Raw genomic sequence first — 12,691 nt, 5'->3', positions numbered from 1 at the left:
GAAACTAAAAACATACGGAAGAAATCAATGTGAAAAACAAGTTTAATCGAGTTTATAGGAAAATAAAAACAGAAGGAGCTACTGTGCATGTCATTATTAAAGTCGGTTTGCATTCATTATTATTTGTGGCTTTCGAGTTATTTAGATTTTTATTCAGCAGCTCTCCAGTGCAATTTCACCAATCTGGTTGCTAGGGTCCAAATTCCCCTAGTAACGATACATTGATTTGTATAGGAGACTGGAATATGAATAGGAGAGGCCTGAATAGAAAGAGGAATAATAAAAAGTAGCAATAACAATATATGTGTAGCCTTACAGAGTATTTGTTTTTTAGATGGGGTCAGTGACCCCTGTTTGAAAGTTGGAAAGAGTCTGAAGAAGAAGGCAAATAATGTAAAAACCATAAAAGAGAAAAAATGAAGACCAATTGAAAAGTTGCTTTGAATTAGTGGTTCTATTATATACTGAAAGATACAATGCCACACAAAAGGTTACTGGTTAAATGAAGGAATGTTGGCCTGGAACATAGTATTTGTACCTGGATAGAGAACTGGCTAAAAGATAGACTACAAAGAGTGGTGGTAAATGGAACATTTTCTAATTGGACCAGTGTTGTTAGTGGAGTACCGCAGGGCTCTGTACTAGGTCCCTTGTTTTTCAACTTGTTTATTAATGACCTGGAGGTGGCCATTGAAAGTACTTTTTTTTATTTTTGCAGATGAGACTAAATTGTGCAGAACTATAGGTTCCATGCAGGATGCTGCCACTTTGCACAGTGATTTGTCTAAACTGGAAAACTGGGCAGCAAACTGGAAAATGAGGTTCAATGTTGATAAATGCAGGTTATGCACTTTGGCAAAAATAATATAAATGCAAGTTATACACTAAATGGCAGTGTGTTGGGAGTTTCCTTAAATGAGAAGGATCTTGGGGTCTTTGTAGATAACAAGTTGTCTAATTCTGGGCAGTGTCATTCTGTGGCTACTAAAGCAAATAAAGTTCTTGTATAAAAAAGGGCATTAACTCAAGGGATATTATATAACATAATTATTAGTGATGGGCGAATTTATTCGCCAGGCGCGAATTCGCGGCGAATTTGCGCGATTCGTGGCAGGCGAATAAATTCGCGAAACGCCCGCGAAAATTCGCCGAAAAAATTCGCCGGCGTCAAATTTTTTTTTTCGAAAAACGGACGCCGGCGTCGGAAAAACGGGCGCCGGCGTCAAAAACGGGCGCCGGCGTCAAAAACGAGACGCCGGCGCCGTTTCGCAAATTTTTCGGCGAAGCGAAATGGCGCAAATTCGCCCATCACTAATAATTCTGTCTCTTTATAGGTCCCTGGTGAGGCCTCATCTGGAGTATGGGGGCAGTTTTGGACTCCAGTCCTTAAGAGGGATATAAATGAGCTGGAGAGAGTGCAGAGACTAAGTGCAACTAAACTGGTTAGAGGGAGGGAAGAGTTAAATTATGAGGGGAGACTGACAAGGTTGGGGTTGTTTTCTCTGGGGGAAAAAAGGCGCTTGTGAGGGGACATGATTAGACTTTACAAGTACATTAGAGGACATTATAGACAAATAGCAGGGGACCTTTTTACCCATAAAGAGAATCACGTACCAGAGGCCTCCCCTTCAGACTAGAAGAAAAGAACTTTCATTTAAAGGAACAGAGTAGGGGGTTCATCACAGTCAGGACAGTGAGGTTGGGGAATGCACTGCCGGGTGATGTTGTGATGCTGATTCAGTTAATGACTATAAGAGGGACTTGGATGATTTTTTGGACAGACATAATACAAAGGCTATTGTGATACTAAGCTCTATAGTTAGTATAGGTATGGGTATATAGAATTTATGTGACAGTTTGGAGGGGTGTGTGTATGGGGCTGGGTTTTCATTTGGAGGGGTTGAACTTGATGGACTTTTTTCAACCCAATTTAACTATGTAACTATGTAACAGAGACTTCCCCTTATAGGAAAATATAGAGTGTGCAAAAACAGAAAAAATAGAGGAAGAAAAGCCAGTTTCTTCCGCTTTTATACATATTCTGTTTGTACCAGAGACTCCATCATGTCCATCTCGTTGTCTGTCATTCTGCTCTGTAAGTACAAGAACTTCATTCTTTCCCCCTTAAATTCATTTATTTTGGTAATTTGTCTTGTGGGATTTCAGGGCTGTGACTTTCTAAAGGAGTTTTATAAGTGACTAAACATCTGTTATTTTTTATTTTTTGGCTATTCAAGAATAATCAGAGTAAAGGTTATGGAATGTTTTAAATATTCTTTAATATGAAAAGTAGATATATCAGATGTCTGTTGAGATGAGAAGAAATAAAGCCTCCTCTTCCACTCATTTACATTGAGTAAAGACCAAAGTCCATCACCAAAGATGAAGCCGAGGGTACATACATATACACTGTCCCCTCCATACACTCATATACATTATATATATACTCATACCTATATTAATTGTAGATTCTAGTATCACTATTGCCTTGGATATTCTGCTTGTCCAAGAAATCATCCAAGCCGCTCTTAGAGACACATTTATCAAAGGTCGAATTTGAAATTCATGGAGGTTTTTTAAAACGCCCATAAACTCCCATGAAATTTATTACAAAAATCAAATTTTCTATATTATTTAAGTTTTAAAAACTCAAATCGAGTTTTCCCTAGTTTAAATTGACAGTTTTGGGCATAAAAACACTTTGAATTCAAATTTGACCCTTGATAAATCTGCCCCTTAAAGGCATTAACTGAATCAGCATCACAACGGCAGTGCATTCCCCAACCTCACTGTCCTCACTGTGATGAACCCCCTACTCTGTTCCTTTAAATGAAACTTCTTTTCCTCTAGTCTGAAGGGGAGGCCTCTGGTACGTGATTCTCTTTATGGGTAAAAAGGTCCCCTGCTATTTGTCTATAATGTCCTCTAATGTACTTGTAAAGTCTAATCATGTCCCCTCACAAGCGCCTTTTTTCCCCCAGAGAAAACAACCCCAACCTTGTCAGTCTCCCCTCATAATTTAACTCTTCCCTCCCTCTAACCAGTTTAGTTGCACTTAGTCTCTGCACTCTCTCCAGCTCATTTATATCCCTCTTAAGGACTGGAGTCCAAAACTGCCCCCATACTCCAGATGAGGCCTCACCAGGGACCTATAAAGAGACATAATTATGTTTCATCCCTTGAGTTAATGCCCTTTTTTATGCAAGAACTTTATTTGCTTTAGTGCTTCTTTATGGTGTGAACATTGAAATTTGCTTCCAAGGGAGGATGATGGACTCCATCGTGTATTCATGTAGCAGCTGAAGATTTTTCTAGTGTGAATAGTACATAGAGTTACGGCTTGTTGTCTTGTTACAACAATATGTTGATCTAGGGCTCAAGTGGGCTTCCATTATTGTAGGTTCCCTTCTTTATCAAAAGAGAGGTTTGTGTTGGCCTTTCTCTGACTGAAACTCTGAGGGATAAAGGAGAGGCTGGACCTGGTCATTGTCTTCTGTCAACCTTGATAAGAAGAAAATAAACCGTAGTTAAGAAGTGGGATGTCTTTAGCTACTGCACTTCTCTAACTGATTTCCCTGGGTCATTATCTAACAGAAAATACAAAAGGGGGGTTGTGGGAGCAGTCACATTGCGAAGTAGAAATATATAGAAGTATAAGGGAAGTGCTACTGACATAACCAAATGGGTCAGTGCACATTCCCTGGGTCTAAGTAATTCAGTATAAATGCAAATACATGTGTTCACAAAGACAGGGGTTTTTAGTTACAAAGTTATGATCATAAAATTGAAAAGCCACCAGACCACGTCAAGGTAAACCCCATATGGTGGTCCCTAACTTGTTTACCTCCAGTCATAGTATTGATAGAGTGATTGCCCAAAACCAACGCCCATTTTTAAAAACATATATTATGAAAATGGTAAAGAGAAAATTAAATTAAATATATAAGTGTATACTTAGAAAGTGTATATATATATATATATATATATATATATATATGTGTTAATACAAGTATAAATAAGAAAAAATGTGAACTAATATTAAATAAAGATAGTAATAGGTATAGTGAATGTAAATGGGTGTCAGAAGTGTGATTTGGTGCAGTTAAAAACATAGGGGCACCATTAGCTGATTGGGGTGGGTATGGAGGGGGCTACAAACCACATGAAGCTTAGCCAGAGCTTTCAGGCTACAATAGCAAATACAAAAGGGGGTTGTGGGAGCACTCACATTGCGAAGTAGAAATGTATATAACTAATGGTGGCCCTATGGAATGTGCACTGACCCATTTGGTTATGTCAGTAGCACTTCCCTTATACTTATATACATTTCTACTTAGCAATATGACTGCTCCCACACCCCCTTCTGTATTTGCATTATCTAATACAGTGATCCCCAACCAGTAGCTTGTGAGTAACATGTTGCTCTCCAACCCCTTGGATGTTGCTCCCAGTGGCCTCAAAGCAGGTGCTTATTTTTGAATTCCAGGTTTGGAGGCAAGTTTTATTTGTATAAAAACCAAGCGTACTGCCAAACTGAGTCTCCTGTAGGCTGCCAGTCTACATAGGGGCCACCAAATAGCCAATCACAGTGCGTATTTGGTACCCCATGAGGTTTTTCCATGCCTGTGTTGCTCCCCAACTCTTTTTATTTTTTAATGTGGCTCACGGATAAAAAAGGTTGGGGACCCCTGATCTAATAGAACCCCTCTGGAACAATTCACTCTCTAGGTGTAACACAAATAGATGTGGTGCAATTGGATTAGTAGAGGCAGGTTGTAGGATAAGCAGTAATGTGATTTCTTTCCTTCCTCTGCTGACAGCCCACAAGGCTTATTCAGTGATAGATCCTAATAATGTTCCCTTTTTAATGGTTACTGTTGGTTTCCATCTAAAATGTGATGCCTCACTTATGTTTATGTTTTCAGACAACTGTACCCCACTTTTTCCATTTTAAAGGGTCATTTATGACCACAAGTGCAGTGTTTAAAGTGCAATTATAGTTTAATTTAGTGTCAAGGCAACATTGTGTTCCTCCAAATTCCAGAGTCATTGCAGCTTTGAGGGTGCAATGCATCTGATACAAAATGATGGGTAACAAGGCACAATAGCACAATAGTGGGAACTGTGGAGCTACCATCATGGTTCACTTGAATTAATAGTTGCACTGAGAGTGTTGCACAAGATGAGGCCGAATGGAAGTCGTGTGCAGTAAAAGCAACTAATGTGGAAGTATGAGGTGCATCTTTAGACACAAATACCTGCTGCACCTAAAGTTGCGATGTGTGATGGCATATGCTTATATTTGCTCTCTGTACAAGCACATTAGGAGGTTGTTCCTGCAGAACTGTGCTTAGTACAGGGGAATATTCATAGTGCAATAAACCAGTGGTACATCTCTGCACAGGCTGTAAAACCCAGGGAGTTGTTCCTGCTATGGAGAGCACCATTTACATCCATTTATGCCTCTAGTGTATTTAATGCCACCCCTCCAGTGAAACCCTCAAACCTGATTCCCTATCAACTATGATAATTACACTAATAGACAGAATCACATGGGAGAGACAAATCCAATCTATTCTACAGTGGAGCTCAGAACTGCTCTTCTAGCTCAAACTATCTGACTTACATTCCTAGAGTGGTACTATGAAAGGAGCTACTCCGACCACAATCTCATACCTTATTCACAGGGCCCTGTTACCCGACTTCTCCAAGATTCTCCTCCTTTGGGGCCTTTCCTTTACTGGGAAGTTCCAGGCTCTCCAGCAGACTTCCATCTTTCTCAGCCAAAGGGTAATAGCACATGGTGCCTCTCCTTAAATGGCACCTCCTAGTCAAATCTGTTACTGCCAGGGGAACAGGCTATCCTGGGAAAGGAAACATCCCCCTCCAATCTCTAAATTAGGCCCAACTCTTAGCTGGACGTACCAGGGGATTTTCAGAACACAGTGAAAGTTAACCCTATGGACTCCTACTTAAAGGATAAGTAAACCTTTAAAATAAGTGAATGTAAAATTGATGAGGGGGCTATTCTAAGCACTTTTGTAATGTATATTCATTATTTATATATTTTTAATTCCAAGATATTAAGGGATACATGTGCTGTTAATATGAATGAATTTTGTTACAACAGCGCCACCTGCTGGTCAGTTTCCCACCAGTCTGACCACCAAGTAGTCAAGGAAGTTGTCAGGAGAAAGAAAGAGGCTGCTCTGATGTTCTTTTGCTTAGGAATAAAATTAGAAACCTTTCTCACATCTTGTATGTATGCATGTATGTATGTATATGTATATTTTTATTTGTATAGCGCTCCTTGAGGGCAAAGCACTGTACAGCAAAACAATAAATTAGTAGTAACAAACAAGGGGTCATTGAAATAAAAAGTAACAATAAGTGCATTATTAGAAATACAATTCACATAAATGTAAACAATATAATTACAATACAGATTAAGTGCTCAGTGTTAAGGAAACAAAAGGTTAGAGGACCCTACCCGTAGAGCTTACAGTCTAAATGGGAGGGTAACATACAGACACAATTCAGAGGGGTATTAAGGTGCTGTGGGTTATAGTTTGTTACACTGTTGTATAAGTGCCAGTTCAGCTGTTATCCAGGTCTTTCCTAAACAGAAAAACATCGGAACATCCTCTTTCTTTCTCCTGACAATTTCCTTGACTACTTAGCGTTGAAACTGGTCGGGAAATGACCAGCAGGTGGCGCTGTTGTAACAAATGTATTCATATTAACAGTACATGTATCCCTTAATATCTTGGAATAAAAAAATAAATAAATAAAGAATGTACATTGCTAAAGTGCTGAGAATAGCGCCCTCTTCAGTTTTACATTTGCTTATTTTAAAGGTTTACTTATACGTTAAGCATAACTCCATACTGTACCTTGCACCTAACTGGCACAAAGTGCAGAGCTAAGCCTTCCCTATTCATATTTGATGGTGCTCAGTGCATGGGTCCTGGCATTTACTGTAATTGATGCCAATCTCACCATAAGAACACATGGCCACAACTCAACAAAGTTGTGTCACTTTAACAAAGTGGACTCTCATTTGCCTCTGCATGTAGTGAGTCAAAAGCAAGTTGTAGCACATACTTTTTGGTGGGAGTTGCCCTTTGCACATTGAAATACTTAAGTAAATGAGCAATAGGTTATTTCGGTGCAGGGAAGGACATATGATGGGCAGGAAAAGTCCCATGGCTCTGAGGTTAAGGAGTATGGACAATACTTTTGTTTGTTTGCCCTTAACGAAAAAAAAAAAACACCAACACACATTTAACTTTACATTCGCAAAGACTTAATTAAGAAATATCTGACCGATACTCTCCTGAAAAGGAGACATGGCGACAATCCATCAGGCGGTGCTCGATTTCTTTTCCCTGACTATCTCCAGGGAGAAGAAATCGAGAAGAGGAGCGCCAGTGGAGTATTGGTAAGATATTTCTTAATAAAGTTAAATTTGTGTTGGGGTTTTTTTTTTTCGTTAAGGGCAACCAAATTTTTTATAAAAAAAAAAATATAATGTTACTGTTCCTTAGAGATGTCGCGAACTGTTCGCCGGCGAACTTGTTCGCGCGAACATCGGGTGTTCGCGCTCGCCGGAAGTTCGCGAACGTCGCGCGACGTTCGCCATTTTGGGTTCGCCATTGTTGGCGCTTTTTTTTGCCCTCTCACCCCAGACCAGCAGGTACATGGCAGCCAATCAGGAAGCTCTCCCCTGGACCACTCCCCTTCCCTATAAAAACCGAAGCCCTGCAGCGTTTTTTCACTCTGCCTGTGTGTGCTGAAGAGATAGTGTAGGGAGAGAGCTGCTGCCTGTTAGTGATTTCAGGGACAGTTGAAAGTTTGCTGGCTAGTAATCGTTTTGATACTGCTCTGTTATTGGAGGGACAGAAGTCTGCAGGGGTTTGAGGGACATTTAAGCTTAGGTAGCTTTGCTGGCTAGTAATCTACCTTCTACTGCAGTGCTCTGTATGTAGCTGCAGTGGGCAGCTGTCCTGCTTCTGATCTCATCTGCTGACTGCTGCAATAACAGTAGTCCTTGTAAGGACTGCTTTTATTTATTTTTTTGTTGTTTTACTACTACTACTACTACTACTACTATAAGAGCCCAGTGCTATTAGTCTAGCAGTGTTGGGGAGTGGGACTGGTGTGCTAATCTGCTGCTCCTAGTAGTTCAGCAGCACCAACTTTAATTTTTTTTTTTTAATATTCATTTTTTTTTATTTTACTTTTTTTTATTTTACTACCGCTGTAGTAGTGTATAAGTTGACCTTTTAGGCATTATTTGCCCTGTAGGCATTATTTGCACACTGTTTTCTTCAACCCGCCATCGAGCTGTGTGACCTTGTTCACATTCTGTCTAAATATCCATAATATTACCGTCTCCAGAAAAAACACCGGAGTCACTTTTTTCAAGCAGCCATAATATATTTTACGTAATCCGTATCCACCGCTGTAGTAGTGTATACGTTGGCCTTGTAGGCATTATTTGCACACTGTTTTCTTCAACCCGCCATCGAGCTGTGTGACCTTGTTCCCATTCTGTCTAAATATCCATAATATTACCGTCTCCAGAAAAAACACCGGAGTCACTTTTTTCAAGCAGCATTCATATATTTTACGTAATCCGTATCCACCGCTGTAGTAGTGTATACGTTGGCCTTGTAGGCATTATTTGCACACTGTTTTCTTCAACCCGCCATCGAGCTGTGTGACCTTGTTCCCATTCTGTCTAAATATCCATAATATTACCGTCTCCAGAAAAACACCGGAGTCACTTTTTTCAAGCAGCATTCATATATTTTACGTAATCCGTATCCACCGCTGTAGTAGTGTATACGTTGGCCTTGTAGGCATTATTTGCACACTGTTTTCTTCAACCCGCCATCGAGCTGTGTGACCTTGTTCCCATTCTGTCTAAATATCCATAATATTACCGTCTCCAGAAAAAACACCGGAGTCACTTTTTTCAAGCAGCATTCATATATTTTACGTAATCCGTATCCACCGCTGTAGTAGTGTATACGTTGGCCTTGTAGGCATTATTTGCACAGTGTTTTCTTCAACCCGCCATCGAGCTGTGTGAGCTTGTTCACATTTTGTCTAAATATTGATAATATTATCGTCTCTAGAAAAACCACTTGAGTTACTTTTTTTCAAGCAGCATTCATATATTTTACGTAATCCGTATCCACCGCTGTAGTAGTGTATACGTTGACCTTGTAGGCATTATTTGCACACTGTTTTCTTCAACCCGCCATCGAGCTGTGTGAGCTTGTTCACATTTTGTCTAAATATTGATAATATTATCGTCTCTAGAAAAACCACTTGAGTTACTTTTTTTCAAGCAGCATTCATATATTTTACGTAATCCGTATCCACCGCTGTAGTAGTGTATACGTTGACCTTGTAGGCATTGTTTGCCCAGTTTTTTTGGCCGCAGCCACTGAAGCACAGAGGCCAGAAAAAATATGCCATATAAATGCTGAAAATAGTAATTTTTTGCCATACGTTGACTCAACGTATATGGCAAAAAATGACTATTTTCAGCATTTATATGGCATATTTTTTCTGGCAACTGTGCTTCAGTGGCTGCGACCAAAAAAATGCATATTTTCTGCATTTATATGGCATAATTTTTCTGGCCTCTGTGCTTCAGTGGCTGCAACCAAAAAAATTTATATTTTCAGCATTTATATGGCATAATTTTTCTGGCAACTGTGCTTCAGTGGCTGCGACCAAAAAAATGCATATTTTCTGCATTTATATGGCATAATTTTTCTGGCCTCTGTGCTTCAGTGGCTGCAACCAAAAAAATTTATATTTTCAGCATTTATATGGCATAATTTTTCTGGCAACTGTGCTTCAGTGGCTGCGTCCAAAAAAACTGGGCAAACAATGTCTACAAGGTCAACGTATGGCGAAAAATTACTATTTTCAGCATTTATATGGCATATTTTTTCTGGCAACTGTGCTTCAGTGGCTGCGTCCAAAAAAACTGGGCAAACAATGCCTACAAGGTCAACGTATGGCAGTTGTTTAAAGAGAACAGTAGATTACTAGCCAGCAAAGCTACCTAAGCTAAAATGTCCCTCAAATCCCTGCAGACTTCTGTCCCTCCAATACAGAGCAGTATCAAGCAGATTACTAGCCAGCAAGCTTACTATCATCTGTCCCTGAAATCACTAACAGCTCTCCCCCTACACTATCTCTTCCAAGCACACACAGGCAGATTTTTCAGATACATTTTTGCCCTTGATCCCCCTCTGGCATGCCACTGTCCAGGTCGTTGCACCCTTTAAACAACTTTAAAATCATTTTTCTGGCCAGAAATGTCTTTTCTAGATGTTAAAGTTCGCCTTCCCATTGAAGTCTATGGGGTTCGCGAACCGTTCGCGAACCGCTCGCATTTTTGCGCAAGTTCGCGAATATGTTCGCGAACTTTTTTTCCGACGTTCGCTACATCCCTACTGTTCCTTTAAAAAGTGTGAGCAAATGCATTATCGAGTAGCTGGGACTACTATACCTTGTGTGCCATAGCCTCTAATGTGATTTCTGTCTGAACTGAAACATAATAGTGTCCGAATACTTCAACTCATGGGTCACCCACTTACAGAATGATTATAGCTAGAATGCTTAAAGGGATACTGTCATGGGAAAAAAAGATTTTTTCAAAATGAATCAGTTAATAGTGCTGCTCCGCAGAATTCTGCTCTGAAATCCATTTCTCAAAAGAGCAAACTGATGTTTTTATATTCAATTTTGAAATCTGACATGGGGGCTAGACATATTGTCAATTTCCCAGCTGCCCCAAGTCATGTGACTTGTGCTCTGATAAACTTCAATCACTCTTTACTGCTGTACTGCAAGTTGGAGTGATATCACCCCCTCCCTTTCCCCCCAGCAGCCAAACAAAAGAACAATGGGAAGGTAACCAGATAGCAGCTCCCTAACACAAGATAACAGATGCCTGGTAGATTTAAGAACAACACTCAATAGTAAAATCCAAGTCCCACTGAGACACATTCAGTTACATTGAGAAGGAAAAACAGCAGCCTGCCAGAAAGTAATTCTCTCCTAAAGTGCAGGCACAAGTCACATGACCAGGGGCAGCTGGGAAACTGACAAAATGTCTAGCCCCATGTCAGATTTCAAAATTGAATATAAAAAGATCTGTTTGCTCTTTTGAGAAATGGATTTCAGTGCAGGATTCTGCTGGAGTAGCACTATTAACTGATGCATGTTTTCCCATGACAGGATCCCTTTAAAAAGTGTCAGCATCTGGAAAGGCATTTAGAGTTCTGATAAGGACTGTTGACTAGTGATGAGCGAATCTGTCTCATTTTACTTCGCCAAAAAAAATTGCCAAACTGCGGGAAAATTTGTGAAATGGTGAAATTTCTCTAAACGCATTGAAGTCAATGGCGATTTACAATTTTTATCGCACCAAATGCATTAAAGTTAATGGGCGTTTTTCTTATGGTGACTTTTTTGTCCAAATGCATTAAAGTCAATGGGAGTTTTTCTTATGGAGACCTTTTTTGTCCAAGTGCATTACAGTCAATGGGAGTTTTTCATATGGCGATTTTTTTTGTCCAAATACATTATAGTCAATGGGAGTTTTTCTTATGGTGACTTTTTTGTCCAAGTGCATTACAGTCAATGGGAGTTTTTCATATGGCGATTTTTTTTGTCCAAATACATTATAGTCAATGGGAGTTTTTCTTATGGTGACTTTTTTGTCCAAGTGCATTACAGTCAATGGGAGTTTTTCATATGGCGATTTTTTTTGTCCAAATACATTATAGTCAATGAAATTTCACCACGAATCCATGGCTGGAGAATAAATTCGCTCATCGCTCCTGTTGATTGGTCAGATGGAGCATTTATCATCTCTAATGTATAAGAAGTAGGTGCTTATGTACAGAGAGAGAGATGGGGCTTTTTCTAAGGTTATTACATTTATTTACCTTTATTTATTACAATATAGAAGGGCTGTGATGATAAGATAAGAACGATGGAAGTGTAACACAAGCTAGATTAGAAAGAAAGAGTTAGGCAATTATATCCCAGCACTGGGCTACAGGAGTAGTAGGTACTAGGGCCACCAAAACAGGGAGAGAAGAGGGAGTCTCAATCAGGAGCCTGGTTGCAGTGGGGTGGATACTAGTGTCATGTATATATACAAAATATCTATATCCCTTATCATTAACCCTTTGATGCACTGTACAATGTTGCTAATAGTGTCTCTCCTGTTTTGCAGCACTGCTGATGGGGAAGATCGGTGAGTATAATAAATATAGATATAGATACAGTATATATAGTACAGATTGTGTTTTTTTTTATGCAAGTCAAGTATTAATGTGATTTCAACATATTTATTAGAAATCAGGGTTTACAATAGGGATACTGTCCTGCTGTATTATATTATGCACAGATGGGACAGAAGATAACATAGTGTGATCTAGATGTGAGGAACCCAGATAGCTAGAAATAATAATTATTAAACAGTGTTCATTCAATGGATAATGCAACATCATGTGACTGCGCAACACTTGCTGGAATGGGGAGACACTGGGTTCCCCATAGAAGGGGAGAAACCAGGAGGAATTGTATGTGGGGTCTCCTGCCACCAGATCTTCAGGAAGGAACAAGTGTATAGTCCAAGTGGATGATTGCT

The 12,691-nt window shown here is 39.6% G+C and overlaps 1 protein-coding gene across 2 annotated transcripts in view; it reads left to right on the top strand.

Moving 5' to 3' along the window:
- The first annotated feature begins 2,031 nt into the window (after positions 1–2,031).
- Positions 2,032–12,691, top strand: part of XB5946283.L (provisional ortholog of Fc receptor like 5 L homeolog) — a 35,709-nt gene continuing 25,049 nt past the window's right edge. For both annotated transcript variants that reach the window (XM_041573700.1, XM_041573699.1), the window contains exons 1-2: positions 2,032–2,095; positions 12,275–12,295. In XM_041573700.1, the coding sequence (XP_041429634.1) occupies positions 2,065–2,095; positions 12,275–12,295 (52 nt within the window). In that variant the 5' untranslated portion in view covers positions 2,032–2,064. The remainder of the gene's footprint in view (positions 2,096–12,274; positions 12,296–12,691) is intronic.

Source organism: Xenopus laevis, chromosome 8L (genome assembly GCF_017654675.1).
Source record: "Xenopus laevis strain J_2021 chromosome 8L, Xenopus_laevis_v10.1, whole genome shotgun sequence".
NCBI lineage: Eukaryota > Metazoa > Chordata > Amphibia > Anura > Pipidae > Xenopus > Xenopus laevis.
The sequence above is the reverse complement of the archived record's forward strand: the minus strand, read 5'-3'. Positions and strand labels throughout refer to the sequence as shown.